The 23,504-nt window shown below is 46.9% G+C and overlaps 1 protein-coding gene across 4 annotated transcripts in view; it reads left to right on the top strand.

The window, feature by feature from the left end:
* Positions 1–23,079, top strand: part of NGEF (neuronal guanine nucleotide exchange factor) — a 48,313-nt gene extending 25,234 nt beyond the window's left edge. For all 4 annotated transcript variants that reach the window (XM_059855201.1, XM_059855200.1, XM_059855203.1 and 1 more), the window contains 11 exons: positions 3,674–3,948; positions 8,355–8,515; positions 8,656–8,808; positions 10,789–10,918; positions 11,656–11,730; positions 13,645–13,734; positions 15,388–15,551; positions 16,578–16,733; positions 19,210–19,289; positions 19,749–19,853; positions 20,449–23,079. In XM_059855201.1, the coding sequence (XP_059711184.1) occupies positions 3,674–3,948; positions 8,355–8,515; positions 8,656–8,808; positions 10,789–10,918; positions 11,656–11,730; positions 13,645–13,734; positions 15,388–15,551; positions 16,578–16,733; positions 19,210–19,289; positions 19,749–19,853; positions 20,449–20,621 (1,562 nt within the window). In that variant the 3' untranslated portion in view covers positions 20,622–23,079. The remainder of the gene's footprint in view (positions 1–3,673; positions 3,949–8,354; positions 8,516–8,655; positions 8,809–10,788; positions 10,919–11,655; positions 11,731–13,644; positions 13,735–15,387; positions 15,552–16,577; positions 16,734–19,209; positions 19,290–19,748; positions 19,854–20,448) is intronic.
* The last annotated feature ends 425 nt before the right edge of the window (positions 23,080–23,504 follow it).

Genomic DNA, 23,504 nt, shown 5'->3' with positions numbered 1-23,504 from the left:
TCAACATACTTGAATCTAGAGGGCAGGAATGCAGCACTTAGCATGGGAAAATCGAATATATAACTCTCACAAGCAGCAATGCAAACCTCCCTGGCAGAAATGAGAAGGCTTCTTAGGCTATCTCTGCTGTTTGGTGTCAGGCTGTGGCATGCCAGGCTGATTCTTGGTACACCTGATGCCTCTGGCACAATGCTGGAAAAGGAGGCTGGTGTGAACCCAGCAGCTTGCTAGCATCTGTCAGACAAACCAGCTGAGTTTGGGGCCTCCTGGAGGAAAGTGGTGAACAATTTGCGTGAGTGTTGCCAGATCTGTTACCTGGTTTTGGCTGTGTAGATACTAACCTACCAAGGAAGCTGTGTCAAAACACTGTCAGTTTACAGGGACTGTGCACCTCAGAGGTGAGATAAAAATACTAAAACCAGCAGGAGTTCAGAGCAACCCAGTTGCTATTTTCAAATATATTTCTGTGTGCTGTGTGTCAGAGGCAACCTGTGCAAAACTCTGCACACATCAGTGTAACTGCAAATCTGTTGCACCTTTATGGAGGAGCCTGGGTTTTGACAATCTAAGGTGTTATGTTTATCCCCACCAGAGATGTTACATCAGATGGCTGGAGCTCACTCCTTCCCTCCCTCCTGCTTTTGAGACATTAGTGGACTCTTTGCCTGAAACTAGAGCAGAGAATTTCAGAGAAAACCTCTCTGGGCCTCCTGGGATTTTACATAGCTTTCAATGCAATAACGTTTACTTTAAGAGCGCTGCTAACTCTCTAAGGCAAGGATTTCCACAATTAGTAACTAGTTTTTCAATTCCCCTCCCAGGTTTTAAGAGAGCTGGGAAGGGAGACTGTGAAAGCAAAATTAAATTAAATAAACAAAAAGGGAAATGTCTGTTACGTACTATAAAAATTATGTAAGCATGCCTTATGAAGATCAGTCTTAAACACTTAAGTCAACAGATAACACCAAACTTATGCTCTGACCACAGGGTTAACCGTTGGCCAGGTCACAGTAGGGACGGCTGGGACATTAAGCAGTGAAGGGAGCTTATGCTGGTCTCTGACATTTTGTACTTGCTCTTACTAAATGTAAACATTTACTAAATAATTATATCATCTGAGTCACATTCAGCTATTGATCTCAGCTTTTTTTATACACATTCAGTAAGTTCCTACATGTATTGCTGCCTTCTTTCAACATGTCAAAACCTTGTTCCTTGGCCTTGCATCTGTTACCCCTCCTGTGTTGTGATCATCTCCTGTTCCATCTGGACAAGGCCTTCGCATAGCCTCTCTCCCTCTCTCTTATCTACGTAATTTTTCATTGTAACCTCTTTACCAACATATGGGTAGACCCTTAGGACCAAGACAGCAGGGATATCTTATATCCTTGCTAGCACACCCTCTACCTGTCTTTTGTCTTTCTTCTGTACCACCTTTCTGCTTTCTCCCCATATTGCTCTCTTAGAGCTTCAACCAGTCTCTCTTGCTGTCATTTCCAATTGAATTCTGATGGTGGATGCTTCCCATCAGTCAGATCTTTCCATGCCTGTATTTGCTTTGCCTGCCACTGACAGCTCCATAGCTCTTACTTGGTCAGTCAGAGAACCTGGAAACAAAACAAACTTTCATTTTCTGGGTCTTAGTCTTATTTCCTTAAAAGTGAGAGGCAAATAGTCTTGGGGATCTTTTAAAAAGGGCTGCTCTTCAGATTTGCAAGAGGGTCCCTAAATCCCCCTTACACAAAGCATCCTCTGACTTGCAAGGCAGAGCCAGCAGCACAACATGGCTGTATACCTGCAGTCAAACACTGCAAGTATAATTATCTCCAATTTGAGTAAAATAGATTACGCTTCAGTTTCCCAGTGTGTTTTCCCTTGAGTCAAGCACTGCCCACGCTGCTGCAGGATGTTGCTTCCCAGCTTGTCTTGCTCTCTATGGGGCAAAAAGAACCCAGAGCCCTCGAGCACAGGCTGGTCATATGGATGAGTGCCACCAAAAGCAGCTCCAATTTAGCAGGCACTCTGCTAAGTACCTGCAGGAGCATTTCCACCCTGCTACATCCTCAGCATCCTCCCTGGTGGTGAAAAACAGCCTGAAATGCTTAGGAAAGCCATATAAACCTAGTTGACGCAGAGAGAAATTACATAAGTGGCAGCAGCATGCAAAACTTCAGGGGAAGTCTCCTCTGCTCAGTACTGTGTAGGAAGCTAACAGAAGACTCTATGGTTTCCTAGGCACAGCTACCCTTACTGCTATTTTAATCTGGTGTTGAACATCTTTCCAGGAAGAACAGATAGCAGGACACACTCGCGGACTGCAGTAATGCTGTGCTTATTCCTGTGCCCCTCCCCTGCATATTTCCTATATAGTTTTAGCACTGACTGGTACAGAGCCTCATTGAAACTGGTCCAGAGGTTTAATAGGCAGCAACATCTACATATCTGCCCACCTTAGACAAACTTTTAATCCCATTGTCTCTCACCTTATTACACACAGAGTGTCAGATCAAATATCATGAATACACGTGACCAGATAAATTTTAACCCATAATGATTCAGACAAAATAAATTATTTAGCATGTTTTTTTTAACATGAAAGGCTTTTCTCTTTATTCATTCATGTTACACTGCATTTCAAGTATAAACCAAAGGAGATAATGTAAATTGTGCTTCTTCTATTTCATTAAGGGAGGAAAGTGACTCAGTGTGCTCAGGCTCTCCTGCCTTTACATGTCTTCTAAATTACATTTTATATTCAAGCAATTAAAATTCTGGGTCCTACAGATGGTTCAGAAAGAAAAATGGGACAGTTTGAAAGCCCTCAGAGAGACAAAGGATGTTCTAAAGGTTGGCAGTGAACTTCAGGATTACTACCTTTTTCATGCTGTCAGTTGATATTGGAGTGGAGGCAAATCCAGTGCAATTTCATCTTCTCCTGAAGTTAGTAATTGAAACTTAGAAGACACCTGGTGTCATTGATGTGCTGCCCCATAGAGTGAACTCAGAGCCTGTTCCTTAGTGCTGTAGCAAATAGGTACCTTTGGGATATTAATTTTCTATCTTCAAGCATCATAGAAACTAAGAAGGAAAACTGCAGGATATTAAGCAACATGTCCAAGGCTAACCATGAAGTCCATACCAAAACAAACCTAGTAACTGTAGCTAGTTGTCCCAAAGCTTCACCTGTCCAATGCCAGTAACAGCAGCACAGTGTTTCCTCATTAAGGATTTTTGTGGCCATCAAATTGCTCCTTTTAAAGTCATTTCAATGTGTGCAGTGTTACTTTTCCAGACACACACTTAAATATAGACATCAGCCTATATAACTTGTAACATAATAATAGAGAAAATCAAGATTTAAAAGACATTTAAAAGCCTGACAAATCAGTTCTTTTATGTCTTCTGAGTGATCATGGATTCATCTGACTGTGTTACTAAATGCTTTGTGAGAGCAGATTTTTAACAACACTTTAGATTTAGAAATGGCCTTCCATTTATAGTTTCCACTTCTGGCTGAAGTAGGAATACCATAACAGGCTTTTCACTCTGCATGGAAGGGACATCTCTCACCTCTGCTGAGGTGAGCTAAAGCAAAGCAATTGTCCTTTCCCACAATACTTTTCTACTATCTCGTTAAGTTTTAACCTCTCAGACCTGCTATGTTCCTTCCTAGGGCTCTTGTACCAGGAATACCGAGATAAATCTACGCGCGAGGAGATTGAAACCAGGCGATTGCAAGATTCACAGACAGACCCTGAGGAGACTTCACCCAGTGAGGAAGCCCCATCTGAAGCAGAACCCACAAGTACAAGTGAAAACAAAGCTCCACCACAAATTAATTTGCTGAGAAATTCCAACTCCAGGTTCAACTTATGGCAGGATCTTCCTGAAGTCCAGAACAGTGGTGTCCTCAGCATCCTCCAACCAGATGAGATCAAGTTGCAGGAGGTAATGAAGGAATATTAAAAATATTTGTTAACTGTGTTGCTGCTTAAAAAATGGAGATTGAATTAGGCCAAATGATCAAGATTTAAAAACTAAAAGCTTCGCAGCAGTCAGAGACAAGCCTTGCCCTGACTGAGTACTTTCTGAGTTGCACTGGTTAGCACACCACTCACTGTTTATTGTGAAACTGCAGACATTGTTCTGTATGCTATTGCTGCTGGATGTTTCTGTAGCAAAAAGAACTTCTTTACCCTTTTCTGATTCAGTGTTAGGAGCAATTTACAAAGGAAGAGGGATATTTAGGAGGTTTTTACAAAAGAACCTTTGGTTCCAGTGCACATTAATCCTTTTCCAAAGTAATTATCAGGACACATAACTTTCCACCAGAAAGCTTAGAAGAATTCAACCATTAACTTTAAGGTTTTGAATATGTTGACGTAGTAGAAATAGAAGAGATAGAGATTGATAAATGTCCTTATATTTAATTGCTGTTACTTGGAGTCTATTGCAAACAGTAAAAAAAAAAAGACAGGTATATTTGCATTTAGCTATGCAATGCAGTGACATCACTATTTTAAAGCCATGTGCTGTGACTTACAGGACTATACTGAAAGGAGTAGATGGGGATAGCTGTCACAAGCGATGACAACATCAGTTGCACCACAATTTACAACTGGTTGTTATTTTGGGTATCATGGGCAGTGTGAGTGTTGTCACTGCATAGCACTGCATTTATAGCCAGCAGTGGAGAGGGCAAACCCTGTTAATGTGTTGTTTGCATTGTGGTACACGGCTCTGTCCCACGAGTCCAGCTGTACTCCTGCGCCAGGATTGCTTCTGATGAGATGGCGGGATGGGTGTGGCAGTGTATCTGCTTAGCCCTGGCTCATGGGATTGTACCCAAAGTGCTGAAGAACATCTCGGGGTGTAAGCAGTCCCTCCTAAGTTCAGTTAGGTTTCCATAATCCACACTGATGAGCACCTTGTGCACACAGTGCCAGTCCTGGCTAGGGCTGGAACTTGACTGTCACACTGGAAAGGTTCATCTTGTGCACCCCAAGGGCTGTGCTATTCATACCCTTAGTGGAGCAGACTGATGTTTATACACAGTAATTTGGGCTAGCAAGCACAGGCTGTTAGTGTGTCAGGGTTAGGGGCTGAAGGTGAATGAAATGATTTGTTGTTTCTCCGTGTTCTTCTGCACTGGTTACTTGGATTTGTTCTGTTTACCTGGCAAAACACGGTACTCCCAAGTGCCAGCATTACAAACACAATCCGGCATCTGAAAAATTACAGGCTTTTTTTTTTTATTTTTGCTTCAAAATGACAAATTTTTAATGGAGAAATATTTTGCATAAAAGTGTACATTATAGATTTCAAAACTTGTCATTTCTGTTAATTTACATTTGTTACCTGTACACATTTTTGGGAAAAAAATCTTGGTGCTGCTAAACCCCAATATTAAGTGTGCTCAATTTTCTTTTTTCTCTGGTTAAAATAACCAGAGAAATAAAGCAGTTGGAGAATGGGACAGTGCTGTCATAAAGAAGTGCTGTGCCTTTTCCACTGTTAGTTTATCAGACCTGAAATTTTCTTCCTGCTTGTCCTGGGATTAGAACACTAAGAGATTATAAAATTGCTCCAAGCCAGAAAGCTGTGAAATTTGCTGAACATTGAAGAGATAGAGTGGAGAAATTGCTTTGTGAGGAGAATCAAGGTCAGAAAACAAGGAGGGTTAGAGAAGTCACTGAAGGTATTGAGGAGATGATGTTGAATTCAGCCTTGCTGTAAGGAAGCACTACTTGCTCCTGCAGTTCTGGAACTCTATTCATGTTGGATGTGAACTGTGAGAGTGAACTGTACATGAGGGCTTAATTTAGTAAATGTAGAATGTTCAGCTTCATAAAGGAGAATTGGAGAAGTTTTCCTGAAGTACAGGACAGCAGAAATTCTGGAGTAAATATCTTAAGGACAAAACTGTATTTTCTGACCCATTTTATCTTCAAAGCTGTAGTAAACACAGCTGTAGAAAAGCTTGCATGTCTTCAGCCAGGAAAGGTGGAGCAAGAGTATTATTTTGATCATAGGGAGAAATACTGGTACACAAATGGAAAGAAAGTTGAACATCCTGCTTCATAGCTGAGGAAGGGAACACCACCATAGCTGTGACAGAGCAGGGCTTAAACAGTCAGAGAAAAAGTTGGTTATCTGAAATAATCTTCAAAGTGAAAGAGACTAAAACAGGAAGAGAAATCTGGTGTTCATTAGTGGCAATGATGGAAAGTTGTTGAGCAGCTTATCAATGCAAGATTAAAAAAAAAAAGGGTTTTCAAGCATCAAATCAAGAAACTTGATTGGAAGAGCAGTGGATGCTTGAAAAGTGTCATAGAAAGTGATTTTTTTTATTGTCCTCATTGGAACAAACAAGACAGATATTATCACTGTGGATTTCATTATTTCTTTAGTATAGCCTGCATTCTGGACCTGCCCTTGCAGGTCTGGCACCCTCCACTATAGCAAACAGCAAACACAAATTCTACAGTCAGACTTGGCAGAAAAAAATACTGACTTGGAGTGTCTGGAAAGCTGCAGTGCAAAATGATTGGAGGTGTCAATCTCCAGGATACCTGGAAGGGACTGGCTATCCTAACACATCTGTATATCTTTCCCTATTTCCACCTCTCTCATTTATCAAATAAAAAAGTACAATTAAAGCTGTAAAAGTTACATTTAGGACTAAGCCAGTCGTGCAGAAAGAGAGAGGTTCTCTCACAGGTTCATCCAGTGTCTGGGTAAAGCTTCTTGGAGAAGCTGAGCTGATACTCCTCCACTTTTCTCAACAGGAATCTGGCCTTGAAAAAAAATCCAATGTCCTCTTATTTCTTAAACACTGTCTCTTCCATGGTCACTGCCTAAGTTCATCTGTATGGACACCCTTTGCTCTGTCTCCCTTCTGGGGGCTGTGCAGGGGCTGTGCAGGCACAATCTCCTCCTCTGGTGCAGGAAACCACTTGTTGGACTTAGGTGCCCACTGGGAACATTTCCTGGGCTGCCAACCCTGCAAAGAGCAAATGTCACTTCAACTAACTGCTATTTTAGCATCTCTGGATTGAGTAACAGTCACTCCTTGCTGAACCCATTCACCCAGGTCTTGGACTGCAGCACAGTGTCAGGGACACAACCCAGGTCTCTACCTCAAGTTCTTATGTGATGCACAGTTATATTTCCAGGAAAAGGCCAAAAACTGATCAGTGGAAAACTCCAAATAATTTCTTTAGAGAGAAAAAACAGACAACAACCAAGCCACAAGACAGACCCCCCCCCCAGCTAATTTAGAGTATATTTCTCTATGTACACATCACAAAAACCACTGCATGTACTTGTGGCTCCATATGACCTCCTCAACTTTAGCTGTGCCCCAGCAGCCACTGAGAACCAGCAGAGCTCAGGGACTGACACCCACACTGCCTGGCCAGCTCCCCCCTCAGCAGGGTGCAACAGAGGAGCTGTGGGAACAAGGGGAGCATTGAAGCAGCTTTAGGTTCAAGGAAGCAAAACTTTAACTGAGCTACCAACTGCCTCTCTTAGTAGTGGCAGCATGGGCCTTGGGCCCCAGGACAAGGAACCCAAGGTACTCCATCAAGAGATGCCTGAAGGATCTAACAACATTGTGTTGAACCTCTGTGAGAACCTTCAGTTAGTCTGATTTCAATTAATGGATTCAGTAGTTGTGTAAATAAACACCTTTTGTATCTGCCTCTGAACAGAGACAAGATATACTCCCCCATTGTCAGGGATCTCTGAGTGGTAATAGTGGAATGTCCCTGCAGCACTTGCAGTAGGTAGAAGACTTTACATCTACATCTCATTAAACTGATTTTTTATCTCTGAATGAAACCATCAATTTGCCTTTCCGATTCCACAGACCACATCCTTGGCGTGAGGAAACCAGGATTTGCTCCAGGGTTTTCTCTTCTAACAGGATAAGCGAAGGCTGAAATTTGGAGATTATTTATGATTTCTGGTAGTAGTTAGGCACTACTGTATATTGTCCTGTTCTGTTGTGAAATGGGGCAGAAAAGCGTATGGCCAGGGCTGACCAGGGAGTCTCACTTGGACAGTAACTGCTGTATTTCCTCTGGGTCAGGGCTGGTGGTTGTGGGAGGAAGACTTCCCCAACTAACTCACTGTCTCCTCACAAAACATGTGGCATATGAACAGTGGGCTTACCTCTCCCTGCAGCCTCGGCCTGCAGGGTGGGTGCAAGGTCCCTGGCTGTGCAGCGCAGGTGTTCTCATTATTGCCTGGTGTTCCTCTCTGTAGAAATAGAAGAAGAACATTAATGAGATGTTCTCATTAATGCCCGGTGTTCCTCTCTGCTGACTTCCTTCTTTGGGATTTTCCCCCAGGCCATGTTTGAGCTGGTTACTTCTGAAGCATCATATTACAAGAGTCTGAATCTGCTGGTGTCTCACTTCATGGAGAATGAGCGTCTGAAAAAGATCTTACACCAGTCTGAGGCACACATCCTCTTCTCCAACGTGCTGGACGTCATGGCTGTCAGCGAGCGGTAAGTTGGTTGCTGAGTGGCACTGAAAGCAGCAGCTTTAGGTAGCTGCAGTTGTAGAGAGATGGAGGAGCTGACTTCTCCTGGGAACTGCCTGGGACAGATAGGTCACAATTAATATGGGTGCTGACTTTCTCATTTAGCTTCCTGTTGGACCTCGAGCAGCGAGTGGAAGAGAACATTGTGATCTCGGACGTGTGTGATATTGTCTACCAGCACACAGTTAATCACTTCTCTGTGTACATCACCTATGTCTCCAACCAGACCTACCAGGAGAGAACCTACAAGCAGCTTCTGTGAGTTCTAGTGCTTGTTGCTGCACTATTTTGAAAAATTGTACAGGCCACATATTTAGCTGTAATTTTGGTATTTATGAGAAAAGGCTAGATAGCACAGAAATGGGGTTTCCCACTTCATGATTTCTCACTGCATTTGTAAACAGAAAACACAGTTAAAGGCTTTATAGTAAGGATTGGTTGATGCAGGTAACATGGCAAGTAAATTCAAAGCCAACATTTCTCAATTGCAAGAAATATTTATGGTGCAAGCAGGGCCATGTACATGCTTGTGTAATGCATATATTTTTAATCTGCAAGTAGAGGCAAGATGGAAGGCCAAGAATATAATACAGATCTCTGATGAGAAGAACAGCCACTGCTTTTCCCAACCTTCTCAGCAAGGCATTCAACTTTTCCCAATTTCATAACTATTCTTTTTCAGAACAACAGGATTTTCTTAAAAGAAGAAAAAAAAATTTAAAAGCTATTTTCTTTACATTCTACTGTTACACACACAGGTCTAGGCCTGAGAATATAATCCAACATATTTTTGTAGTATTTTTCAAGTGTAGCAAGTCTTTTGGTCCTGTAGAAATTGTCTGATACAAGCTCAAAACAACGAGTGCCCTACAGGCTTGTCTTTGAGAGGAGGATAATCAATTTTTCTCTAGTTACAATGTCCTGGATTCTTTCAGGACAGCCCATTGCACATGCTGCAGTGTATTTTCTCCTATAGCATCAGCTGGTTCAGGCAAGTGTAACAATGTTTAGTTCTTTCATTTCTCTGCTCTCTAGCTTTTGAGCTTTTTGAGGAAAAAAATATTTTAAGGGGCCTTTATTGAGCTTGGCCTGCTGTTCTCTCCAAAAAGAGGGTACCACAGGGTTTCCTACAGGCAGGGGTGAGCAATACAGCTGCGGAAAGAATTTGCCTACAGCCATTATCCAAACACTTAGATAAAGCAGCAATAGGCTGGGTTACTTGAGCTTGGAAGGGACCTGTTGGAGATGAGGTATTCCTAAATGTGAATTCAGAGGGCAGCATTTTTGTCTGCAGGAATACATAAAGCACGTTGAAAAGAACTGATTCCCTTCCCCAGGCTCCCAGCTAGCGCAGGAATTTTGCAACACTTGGCTGAACTCAAAGCCTGAGGTGTGTCACAGTTTCCCCCATTTGACTGTTCCTCAGACACATGCAGTTCCATTCTACCATGAGTCACACTGTCAGACAGGTACCTGCTGCAACAAGGAGGAACACTGCCAATGGCTTCTTTCAAATGTTGTAAGGAACACACAGTACAGGCAGGTTTTTGCACAGTTAGCAACCTCTTTGCATCCATGCTGTTTGCAGGACTAGCCAGGACTCCAGCAGCACAAGCCTTGCTCAGGTTCGCTCAGTCCAGGAAGCTTTGTCTGCCTGTGGCAGCTGGGACTGCTCTGCTCTGCACAGCTGTGTCTGTGGCCTAGCTGTGCCCTCATCTCCTGCAAACATCATCAGGGAAGGCCCAGGCATGGCCCCTGCCCTTCTCAGGCCAGATAATGATTTCCATCCCTGGCTCAGCAGCAAGGAATATTCAAGCTTGAGCTACTTTGTGGCTTGTCTTGTTCTTATGACTGTGAATTTCACCTTATCACAGAGTTCCAACTGTGTAAAAATATATAATTATGCCTCTGACTCATTTACTTGGACACATACCCCATTCACATACACCTACACACGCAGTGTATGCTGCTGAGCTAGATATGAACACATGTGAGCACTGCCGTAGCTTGTGCATTAGAAGTCTATTTTTTCCCTCCCCCAACACTATTTATAGTTTTGGATTTAAACTAAAATACACCCAGAGGCATTCAGTCCCCTCCTTCCCTCTTCTCTCCTATTGGGAGAGACCAGGCAGATGCTGTCTCTGGGACCAAGCTGCTTTTGGGTCACCAGCCATATGCCAGAGTCCCAGGCAGGGTAGCACTCAAAGTTCTCAGCTTCTCTATCTCTCCTCTCAGCCAGGACAAACCAGCCTTTCGGGAAGTGATCTCACAGCTGGAGCTGGATCCCAAGTGCAAAGGCCTGTCCTTTTCTTCCTTCCTGATTCTGCCATTTCAAAGAATCACTCGACTCAAGCTGCTGGTGCAGGTAGAGTTTTGCTCTTCTCTCTCTCATAAAGGATTTCTGGATCACACCTGGAATTTTCCTTTCCAGCAGCTGCAAATGGAGCTTAGATACAGCCACAGTCGACCCTAGAACTGGCTGAAGCCTTTCCACAGAGTCAGACATTCACCACAGCTATGGAAAAAGGATTTCAGTCACTGAGTCCATCCCCGAATTAGCGCTGAATTCGCCTGATAGCTTTTACTGAGTCAAAGAGCTGAGGAGGAGCTTTGTTGAGCTGCCAGAAGGGGTAGCAGCAGTCCATTAATGCAGTGCCTGACGGTTAGGATGGTCATACACACATGCAGAGCAGCTGAATGACATAGAGATGCTACACCATGATGGCTTGGACCAGTCAGCCAGTGCTTTGCCACCTTATCTAAATACTGCTGGAGAATATGCTTCTAGGGATGAGGAAACAGCTCAGTCCCAAATGGTCTTATCCCACTGGGATTGCCAATAACAGTCTGTTAGTGCCAGCTCTAGTTATTTATTAATTTATTTTTATAAAATAAGAATCTACCTGTTGTATTTCTCTTAGATATAAGGTCAGATGGGAAGAGGTTTTAATGAGAAAGACGAACTAAGAGGTGAGAGTCACTGTACCTGTGTCACCTTTGCTGTAATTAGGCTGATGGCCAGAAGTAATTTGTAGGCTAGCAAAGATCTTTCTGTACTCTCACGTTGGGATCAGCATTAACACAGCCTTTTCTCCCCTGCAGAATATTTTGAAGAAAGTGGAAGAGAAATCTGACAGGGAATCCACTGCCCTGGATGCACATAAAGAACTGGAAACAGTAAGTTTGAATAAGTTAATGGAAAGCCATTAAGATTAAACCACCCTGCTCATTTCACACACACACCCCCCTGAAAAAATCACCTGCAGACTACATTCTATTTGGGAGCAGTTTCTCTGAATTGTGTCACTGTGTTTCAAGAGGTTTTTTTCCCTAAAGTCTGAAGGATGAGCTAGTCTACTTGCACTTAGATGCCAGTGACAGCAAACCCTTTACTAACAATAGATGTATGTTTCTGCCATAGGAAAGGGCAGAGAATGTTTTCCTTTAGAGTCTCCAAGAACACAAAAGGATTTTCGCAGACACCTGAAGGTGATGGATCTGACTGAGAGGTGTGTGCAGAGTACAACTGTGTCAGGCTCCTCCAACACAGCACACTTTTTCTTCTGACCTAGAATAACAGCTTCCTAATGAGGTACACAAGCCAGCTTTTAGCCCTCTTCCCTGAAGCTGGTAGGTAGGTGTGGTGTTCAGTTGTGCTAGTTACTGATGTGTACAAAACCCCACAGAGGTAGTGGGGTGTTTCCCATCTGGGCTGTTCCTGATACGGTTTGACAGGATAATGCCATATCTGAATGGCCTAGACATAGCTGGCAGCTACATGGGCTGGGACAGTGTTTCAACCCTTCTCCATCAGAAGCTTGGAACATCTCCTGACTCTTGCAGTTCAACACAAGTATTTGAAGTTGAAAACTGTGCTAGAACATCACCCTGAGGATGGGCATGCAGTCTCTGACTGAAACACTAGAACAGAACAGGCTCTTGGATTTGCCCTGAACCAGTATAGGAAGTGTATGCTTGGAGATCACTGGGGATAAAGGCAGGGACTTTATCAATGAAGGATGTTCTGCACTGAGTTCGTATTTGCAGAATCCCTCTTGATGCATCTGGTAGCCAATTATTTTTCCATTAGTCAGTAGCCTGAGGAAGACTGTTCCTGTAGCAGATGACTATAGCTGCTGATGGAAAAAGGGTTTGTATTCAGTCATCAGTGACTCACATGTTCAGTTTACTAATTCTTTCGCATGGTTAAACCCTTACCTGTAAGTGTTTAAGCTGAGATACCTAATATCCAGCTAGGTACAGCCATCACAACAGAGACCATCTGATGCTTACTTTTTCTGTAAGTTTATTTTCTCTCTATTTGAGAGGCAAGAGATGATCACAGTTTCAGTTACTGATATTCTGTTAGATTTTGAGTAGCAGAAACAGAGCACAAAGTGGAGCTTGTTCTCCAATGCAATTTTTCTACCTAGCCAGTTCTCAAGAGAGTTGCTCCTTATGAAACAGGCAGTGGCATCTAGGTTAAGGTCCCTGTAACAGCGTAGTGCTTGCACATTGGTTGTGGTTTTTCAGTTAAATGTTTGTACTCAGAACACAGCTGGGCTCTGTATGATGAATGTCTCTTTCCCTAGGACATTTCATAGCCCTGGCATCTAGTGCTGCTTGGCAGAACTACAGCATCTGCATTTTTGAAAAAAAGATGTTTGGCTTCATTCTCTCCTTGAAGATGATACTGCAAATATACCTCATTGCAAGTGTTGGGAACAGGGAAAATGAGATATATGATGTGTCAGATTCTGGAAAACAAGCTGTTCATTTTGCTGTGCAACCAGAAGCACTGTTTTATACTGTCTGGTTCAGTAACTGAACGTAGCCACCTAATATGTCCTCCGACAGTTTCCACCTGTAACACCTTCTGGGTGTTTGGGAGCTCTTTGGTTGTTCAGGTTTGGGGGTTTTTTCCCCCTTCTCTTTTTCATGCACTCACAGTGCTGATAAAAGAACTTGGCTTTGTCAATTCCTGTTACAGCAGGGCACTTACCTGATTGTGGTCAGGCCTTTTCATGCTGTCCATCATCACTTACTTGCTTTAGGCCAGCAGAGACAAACCTTTGTGCTCTCTTTTCCCAGGTGGTGAAAGCATGTAATGAAGGTGTCCGGAAGATGAGCAGAACAGAGCAGATGATTAGCATCCAGAAGAAACTAGAATTCAAGATCAAGGTATAAGCACAGGCTGGACAGTTTTGGTTCACTGGCTGCACTTTGCAGACAGCCTCCAAAGGGTGCCCTCCAAAGGGGCTGCTGCAAGCACAGCACCTCTGTGTGTGCTCAGTGCACACTTGCTGCAGAGGGTGGGGCAGCACCAAGGCCAGTGTGATGTGCACATACACAGGTGGGACACGTTGGCATCACCTCTCCTGTGCAATGTGCTCCTGTTCAGCACTCAGGTCTGGCTCTTCCCTCTTACCTCCCTTCAAAATGCAGGTCAGCTTTCAGCTGTTATTTTACATACAAAATATATTAAAGGTAGATGAAAGCTACAAAGCAAAATACTTTAAAACTGAAAAATACCCAGACAGACTGCCCCACCATTTTGATTCTTTCCTGTGCTTATGTATTGTGTACAGTCTCTGAATACCTGCTGCTGATCTGTTTCAGCTCCACTGAGGGAATTACTACATCAATATTTAGGGGTATCTGATCAGATCTCAGTTATATATACCAGATGGTGTATATATATATATATAGTTAAATATATATATATATACACACCATACATATATAGGTTTTTTATATATACCATATATATATATATGGTGTGTGTATATATATATATATATATATATCTCAGATGTATACCATTAAATTCTAGTGCTGAGTATAAAGTTCTTTTCTTGAATGCTATAGAGATGCTTCTCAGGTCTGTCTGCTTCACAAACTGTAAGGATCATATTTAGCTTCCAAGCAATCTTTTTATGTACGTGAACAACCAAAACAATTTTATTTTTATAGAGCACTTTACCAGTGTGTCAGGGCTAGACCACAGTCCACAGGACAGTAGTAGATTAGGGAGGCTACACAGTTGCCTTCACCCGTCGTAAAGCTGAGGCCGTAATGACAGGCAGGAGATGGTTTGTCTCTGGAGCAGATTTGCCTTGGGAACTGGCACAGGTAGGGCTCTTCTGGGGAGAAGAGTGCAAGGAGTTGAAAAGAAAGATTGTACTACCATGCATGTGATGAGCACTGGTAGAAGGTAGAAAGAGGGACAGTTATACAGGTATTTTTCAATATTTCAGTCATTTGGAAGTGTAGTATTCTTCTAGTGCAAGATGTGCTGTGCTTTGTTCTGGGCTTCTTGGTTTTAGCACAATACGTGTCAAAACTCCAGCAGAAATGCTGTGGTAGGTGTGTGGACAGTATTTCCTCCTGACAGGGACAGACCCAGAGGAAACCTGTTTAACCTTGGTTTTTTTTTTGTAGCCAAAAGGCCAAATCTGTGGTTTTAAAAGTCAGTCTTGCTGTTTAGGAAAGTTCAGCCCCCTTGACAGGGTCTCTCAGAGAGAGATCAGGGCATAGGCTGTTGTTTCAATCCAGTACTTGGCACTCTAGCATTGCCATCCTTAAATATCTGTCTATCCTCGGGCTCTTGCTACACCCCTATCCAACTTCTATCACGCTGTGCTGGGCTGTGTGGATGGCAGAGCACACTGCTCTCTCCTTGCAGCTCTGCTCCAGCCTCTGCAGTGCAAGTTGTGGTGATGGGAGTTCACTACCCTTCTTTTTGCATCTCTTGGTGCTTTCAGAACCATAACTATTTGAATCCATGGGGTTTTGCTGCTTTCCTAACCTCTGCCATCTTTTCCTCCCTTCTAGTCTGTACCCATCATCTCTCACTCCCGCTGGCTGCTGAAGCAGGGGGAACTGCAGCAAATGAATGGTCCAAAGACATCACGAACACTTCGCACCAAGAAACTCTTCAGAGAAATCTATCTGTTCCTTTTCAATGATCTGCTGGTGATTTGCCGGCAGATTCCAGGGTGAGTGCAAAATTTGGGTAGTACACAGGATACTTCACTAGTTCTATTGCCCCAGGTTTATCCAACGTGTGATGCTGTGACCCCATCCTGTCCCTCAGGCACAGGCACATCCCTTGGCCTGACATGTACACCTCCCTCCAGTAGTCACCTTACCTTTGAGCACAGCTGACTCTTGATGGGTGGCACAGCTCTCTCCAGCTGAAAATTCATGGCCAACAGGAGTTAAACAGATCCCAGGGCAGATCTGCCAACAGAGTGACTATGCATCCAGCAGTTTCTGCAGGGTGGAAGTGAGTTACATGGGCTGGTGAGCTGACCCTGGAGACCTGTCTTCCTGTCAAGAAGTGATTTTTGACTCATTGCTTCCTGAAGAACAGCTCAGACTTAGTCAGTTAAAACTCTAAGAAAGCCGACTAGAAAGTTAGAGTAGCAGGGAGGGGTATAAATTTTGGCCTGAGGCCAGTGCTTCTATTTGACGTGGTGTAACCTGCCTGAAGAGGATGTCGTGCTGAGGACTGTGTCTTGTGCAAGCAGACACTGGTGAAACACAGCAGCAGAGAACAGCACGCCCTTTGTGGCGTGAATTAGACCCACTGGTAGGGAGCATCTTGCCCATCCACTGTTCCTAATGAGCGTGTCGCCGCGCTGTCTGTACGCTGGGAAATGTTTTGCTTCTGTGGCAACTTGTATGCAGAAAACACAGAGGCACTTCATAAATAGGAATGAATTAAGGCTCACAATCCCCTTTGAGGGAGCGCCATCTGTGTTTTGGATGTGGGGAGCTCAGACAGAGCAAGCAACTTGTTCCAGGCCATGAGGGCTGCCCAGGGCAGAGCACAGAGAGAGTTCCTTGCTTTGCAGTGGGTTTTTATAGCCACACGCTCATCCCATCCCACAGCAGGACATCTTTTCACCTCCTTCCATGCAGCAGCTCCTGGTTGGTGTCCTCAGTACAGTTCTGGGTGGCTGAAGTCAAAATCTCCTGCAATAACCACAGTTTTTCCTAATCTCTCTAACCTCTCCCAGGGACAAGTACCAAGTGTTTGACTCTGCTCCCCGAGGGCTTCTTCGGGTAGAGGAGCTGGAAGATCAGGGGCAGAGTTTGGCCAATGTCTTCATCTTGAGGCTGCTAGAGAATGCAGATGACCGGGAGGCCAGCTACATGCTGAAGGCATCGTCCCAGTGAGTACCAGTCACCCTGCTAGCACTTGGCAGTTCTCTCCCTACATCCTGCCTTCACGGGGACTAGCTGTCCAGGCTTTCCAGGGATGGGCAGGGGGGATCCCACTGCTGCAGCTGAGCTGGCCCTAACAACCTCTCTGCCCAGCATAACTCCCCTGAGGCTACTCAAAGCCCAAGGCTCTGGTCACCTAGGCAGGTTTCTTTCCTGTATTTGAGGCCTCAGGGGTGGTGGACAGACAGGCAGTCCCTGTTCTGGGACAGAGAGGTCAGAAATCAGCCCAGGCACCAGGCCCCAGCTGATTTACAGACTGCAGCATATTCATAAAGTAAAACCAAGCAGGATATACACTCACACACTCCAGTGGCTCCACTGACTCACAAGAATCATGGCCATGCCTAACCAGCCCTGTGGAGCAAAGTGTCTCCTGTTTGTGGGTGAAGGCAGGAGAAAAGGCTACTTTCTCCGTGTCTCCACAGCTAGTGCCAATCTTGTGCAGCCCTTCTGCAGCTCAGGGCCTCCTTGTCTCCCTGGATACAGATTTTCTGGCTCACTGATTTTTCACTTCAGGCTCCAACAAGCTCAGGCTGGGCAAATGATTCAGCTGTGCTAGCACTGACCTGATTGTTTTGGAGCATAGGGCATGGCTTTCTCACTGACCCAAGCATTACCAGGCCCACATTTTCTAGCCACCAGCTAAACAGCTCCTAGAGACAATGCACATCCCCAGGCTGATGTTGTCTGGTGTCAGCAGGCTGGTGTTCATCATCCATATTTCTAAATGAACACCAGCCCCAGGGTTGCACCCTGACCACCCCCTCACCACCACCACTGCCGCAGCATCAGCATGATGAGCCCCCAGTCCAGTGAGCAGCTGCACCTTCTCCCCAGACATATGGCTGCAGCTCTGCTGCACTGAAAATAGAGATGTCAGTCACACTATGCAGGGCAAGCGCACGTGTGACGTCTGTGAGGCTTGGCTGTGCAGCAAATGATAAACCAGGCCAGGATTTGCTCAGCTCTGGGGAGGCAGTCTCAGGTCCATGCTCTGCATCCTGTCCCATCTTCTAGGTGGCCACAGCAGGTATGTGATCCAGAACATGGCTTGCCAACAGGTCTTGAGCACTGAAATGTGACATATCAACTGCTGAAGGCTGCTGTTTCAGAGATGCAGGAATGATGGAGGTAGTACTGGGCACAGACTGGAAAACTAAACAGTTAGAAGACATAAGTGGGAGCCAAACAGAGACTTCTGCATCTCTTCTACAGCTTTTGCAACAATGCTGCTCACTAGCAACTTGCAGCTCATGCCCTGGGTGGGCTCTGCCAGGAGCTGACACTTTATTTGGACACAACCGGTTGCACCCATAGAACTGGAGTGTGGGTGGACTCCTTGCAGGCTGAGAGGAGCTGGGCACTGTAGGTGGATCCATGGAGCCCTGTAAGGATCCATGTGCAGGGCCAGCATACAAACAGGGCCACAAGCATGGCAAGACTCTGGGTTTGACCTCTACATGTTATAGCTCTTCTGTACTCCAGGCTCTTGTCCCACATATCTTCATGTGATGTGACCTGCAGGTGTTTCCACTGGTCCTTGGCATTGTTCTTCATACCTGAAGTTTAAAGGATTCCCAACCCTATAGATCAACCTGCCAGCACTTGTCCTTTACATCCCCCTTTTAGGCCCCTCTCCTTCCTGAAGACACTCCTATGGCTTTTCATGTGTGTCAAGCTCAGGCTTTAAAATTACCTGAGAAGTTAGAAAACTCTGGCTCTCTGGCAGATGGAAGCACAGCTGGTCCTCCAGGCAGGAGCTGGAGCCTGTGAAGGTGAACTGCCCCATTTCCTCATGGGGCTGAGGGAAGCCTGAGGGGAGCCAAGCCTGGGTCTTCTCCAGCATTTGTGAGATCTTCACCCTCCCAGCTGCAGGTCCAGGTTTTGCAGCATGCTGTTCACTTCAGGCTCCAACAAGGTCTTGTTGCCAAGGAAGTGTACCTTTGGTGCGCTGCAGTGCTCTTCTGCAAGGGAATTAATCAGCTCTGCCCTTTAAATGTTCCTACACAGCAGTTGCAGGAATAAATGGTAACTGCTTATCTCCCAGAAAAACTGCTCGTGTTGACTAGCCCAGCCAGGAGCTGCCTTTTCTTGCTACTTCTTAGAGAGTGCCAGGCTCCCCACCTTGCTGCTGGTGCCTGACAACAATGCTAGCAGTGGGACCCTCCCCAGAGAGGGACCATGCTGCCTGTGGGGGGACAGCCAGGGCTGTGCAGCAGAGCCCAGAGCACTGTGTCAAGTGTGACATCCCAGCCAGGGTGTGCAGCAGTGGAGCTCAGCATCACCACTGTACCCAGGACCCTGGAGGGGCAGGTAGGAAAAGGCTGGGAGGAAGAATATGAAGTCCAGAACTGGATGGGCAGAAGAGCTAGGGCCCTTAAAACTCTTGCATGTTCACAGCTTTGGTTTGTCTCCCCTATCCAGGAGTGAAATGAAGCGCTGGATGATTTCACTAGCCCCAAACCGGAGAACCAAATTTGTTTCATTTACATCCAGACTTGTTGGTAAGAGACACAGCATGAGAGCTGAAAGCTCTTCACCCCTACCCCAGGACACCTTATTTTGCCTGATCTCAGTGCAGCCACATATCTGGGACCTATGCCAAAGCTGAACCCTCTCCCCCTGGGTTCCCTTCCTTTTCCACCACCAATGCTTGCTTGTCTCTGGGCCTGGCCCTGGCCCTGACCTCAACCCCTCCCACCTGGGCTGGGCTACATCAGCACTTTCCGTCCCACCCAGGCTGCCCATGGCTAGCAGGGTGGTGGTGATGTGAACCCAGCTCCCTTCCCAAGAGTTGCTTCCCCAGTATCTTTGGCCGGGGCACTCCCTGGCTTCCCCAGAGGCCCTTACCAGATCAGAAGGGCCATGTGCAGAGCTCATGGGGCTACAGCCACCCAATCTGTGCTGCTCTTCAAGGGGCTCCATCCCAGTCCATCCTTCACTCTTGCCCTGTTTCTTGGCAGACTGCCCACAGATCCAGTGTGTCCACCCGTACGTGGCCCAGCAGCCTGATGAGCTTTCCTTAGAACTGGCTGATGTCCTCAACATCCTGGACAAGACAGATGATGGTATGGGGATGGGATGGGGATGGGCTGGGAGTCACTGTGGAAGGATGAGCTTTGCTGCGGGCAGGTAGTTGCAAGAGACTCTCGCAAGAGTCTCTCCCTCCAGCCAGGAAGAGGCCTAATAGCCAATCCAGGTTGCCTAAGTTGTGATAACACTGGCACAGCCTCCCAGCACCAGCTGTGGGCCATGGTAGAGCTAGCACAGCCACTTCCAATATAAGCCAGTGCTATTCTTACCTTCATGATGCTTCACAGCCATGTGGTCCTGCTCTCTGGGATACTCTTGTAGTTGGTGGTCTCAGTCACATTGGATGTCTGCTGGGGACCAATCCTGTGGCTCCAGGGACAGCAGAGGGCACTAAGTGGCAGCAGTGCCTGCTTTCTGCTGGCATCCCTTGAGCCAGTTGTCCTCACACGATGCTGCTCAGGTGAGAAGGCCTCCTTGCTGGATGGACAGCCTGGGTCTGCTCCAGCACAGGCCTCTGAGTAGCTCTCAGAAATCTCTGCCAGCTCCACTGGCTCTTTCCAGCACAGCTGTCCCAGTGCAGGAGCAAGGGCCAGTCCTTCCCCGCTTACGCCTGTGTCTGTCTATACTCAGGCTGGATATTTGGGGAACGTCTTCATGACCAGGAGAGGGGCTGGTTCCCCAGTTCTATGGGGGAGGAGATCCTGAACCCCAAAATCCGAGCCCAGAACCTGAAGGAGTGTTTCCGGGTGCACAAGTCAGATGACAGTCAGAGAAGAAAACTGGGCAGCAGAAACCGCCAGTGACCACCGGCATCCCCGAGCATCTGGAGTGCCTCAGAGAGGCAGAAGACAGAGGCTGCCAGCTGGGAGGAGGTGGCAGCTGTGGGACACTGTGGGGGACCTGGTGCACCGGATGACGCACACAGACCCATGAACAAACAGACTGTCATTCCTAGGCCCTCCGGAAGCACTGGTCCTTTCCTGGAGATCAGCGCTTTAAACTGTAAATAACCCTTTTCCAAGTGTTCTGTAAAGCCCTAAGGAGCACGAGCTCAATGGACACTGCCCAAAGGCCACCAGGTGCTGGCCAGATGAGCCACATGTGCTGGCTTGGGCTGGCTCAGGCTGCTTGGGAAGGGCAGTGACCACAAACATGAGCAATTGATATCACCCGGTTTAAGCATTAACAGTTCATTGCTACCTTCCAAGTCTGGAGTGCTCTGAACCCAGCATCTCACAGGGGCAGAACCGAGGTCAAGCAGCAGTTTCAGCTATTTCAGAGCTCATTGACAACTGGCTGGGATGAGCCCCAGGAACTCCGCTACCCTAGTCCTGCTGTGAAGCTGCTGGGCTCACTCCCACAGGCAGACCTTCAATCTGCTTCCAGTCAAATGCTCTGCAGTGCTCCACATCCAGCTCTTCTCCAGCAGCAACCCAGCCTTGCCAGCCCTAACTCACGTCTCTGCCTGCCTGACAACCTCAAAGCACATCTGGACACTGTCCCATGGCTCAGCCCCCTTTACCACAGCCTTCCTCCTTCTGCAGGGCCACTGCAGAACCCCAGCATCATGTCCTTTCCTGGTTGGTCATGCACTTGTGATCTTTGCTACACCCTGCTGCTGAGGCCAGAGCAGGGGTGGCTGTGCCAGCAGCATCTCGCACACCACACGAACCACCAGAGCCCCGGCAGCCACACAGCCGGTGAGTGACCTTAGCTGGGAGCTGCTGTCCTACATGCTCTGGGAGGCCCAGCAACTGCTGCCTGCATGCTTGTAACCTACCCCCACCAGCCTCCCTGTACAGGCTCACCTCCGTGTATATATGCAAGTCTTGTGGCCAGCAGAGCCAGCTCATCACTCCTTCCAGCTGTGGCACTGAGCAACGCATGAAGCCCGGGGCACAGCACTGAGAGCAGCGTGGGGAACATATCCACAGCAGCCACCCCTTGTTCAACAGTCCCACACCTGGCTGAGAGCCTCTCAGCTGGGCCCAAGCTGCAGCCAGCATCCATTAGGGAAATCAATTATTTGATACCTTTCTGTAACATGGCAAAGGATTGTCTTCCAGGCATTGTAGCCTGTGCTGATTTATGCTCTGGCCGTGCCATTGTTGTGCTCAGAGAGGGGATGGAGAGCAGCTGCCAACAGAGCCACACAGAGGCCACAGGCATGGACTAGAGGAGCACAACCATGCCAGCAGGAACATGGGGAGAAAGCAGCACGCTTGGAAGCTGTGAAGGGAGGCTACAGAACTGTTCTTTGGACTATGTGGTGTGTGCAGTTTGAAGCTGAACACAGCTGAGGTGGGTTCCAGGGCTGTCCCTACTGACACCACAGCCTTGGGTCAGCCTGCCCAGAGTAAGCACCCAGGAACAAAGTGGTGGGAGCCACAGCAGTGAAGGGGGAAGAAGGCATTCTTGACTCAGGTCCAGATCAGTGGCACACATTAGCATGTGACAACAGCCAGCAGGGCTGTGCTGCCTTGGCCACCTGTGGGAAGTTCATACTAGCCTGTGGTTCTCAGTCACCAGTCACTGGCCAGCCTCAGAGCTGGGCCAGGAAGACTTGCGGCCTCCAGTCTGCTGCATTGAGCAGATTTAATGGGACACTCCAAGCCAGGTCCCTCCAGCAGCACGCCACAGTCAGCTTTCTGAGACAACCAAACCTCCAGCTCAGGATCCAAACCTTGCAACAGCCCCCAGAGGAGCTCCAGCTCTAGGAATTCGTTAAAATTACCTGAGAAATTGCCACATCTCACAGCATCCAGCTTTGCAGCCCAGCAGCCAGCCCAGTCCAGCACCAGGCCTGCAGCCCCACGTGCCTACCTGCCATGTTACTCACAGCACAGAAATGCTCCCTTGCCCATCAGATGTTTCACCAGTTTGCCATAGCTGGGATGCCAGCTCCTCACTGCACTGCTCCAGGGAGAGGGGCTCAGTGCTGCTGTGCTGTCCCATCACTCACCACCAAGCCCTGGGATTGCTCCAGCCCCTCCTGCTCTGCTGTGATTCCACAGGACTCCAGACCCCAGGCACAGGCTGTGCCATTTTCACTGAATGGCATCCAGTGTTATTTCCTCAGACCCAGCCCTGCACGCCTCCATCTCAGTGATCTCCAGTGTTGTACATGGCCAGGCCTGGGGCCCACAAACACAGGCTGGAGCCCCCCAGCCCTTGCCAGGCTGCCTCAGCGAACTGAGGGGAACTTCTTGTTGTCTAGTTTTCCTGTGTGATAAAATGTAGCTGAGCAAGCCAGCGCCAAAACACTTGTGTGTCTCCTTCCTCCCACAGACTGATCACTTGTCTCCTCCCCAGTCCCCTCCGGTGCAACTGGCTCAAATGCAGTGGGTCAGAATGGGGTTGCACATGAACTTGGGGTGGCTTACACCCATGAGCAACCCTTCCCTAGGAAAGCTGTGCAGAGTGATTCCCAACACTGTTCCCATCACCCAGACTAGACCCAGAAGGATTCTCTTGAACTCCCTGCTCAAAGCCACAGGTTCCTCCTGAGTGGGGTTGACAGGCCCTGCCAGATCTGTGCCACCCAGGAGATAACACACACACCAAAGGCCATGAGCACTCAATGCATGGCTGCCCAGCACAGGGCCTGCAGTGCTTTTCCCGTATCCTTGGCACCATTTCTCCCAGGGCCCCAGGCAGACAGTTCAGGAGCAGTCGAGGGCTGGAGA

Source organism: Haemorhous mexicanus, chromosome 10 (assembly GCF_027477595.1).
Source record: "Haemorhous mexicanus isolate bHaeMex1 chromosome 10, bHaeMex1.pri, whole genome shotgun sequence".
Classification (NCBI taxonomy): Eukaryota; Metazoa; Chordata; class Aves; order Passeriformes; family Fringillidae; genus Haemorhous; species Haemorhous mexicanus.
Note: the sequence above shows the minus strand (reverse complement) of the source record. Positions and strands in the feature narration are given on the sequence as shown.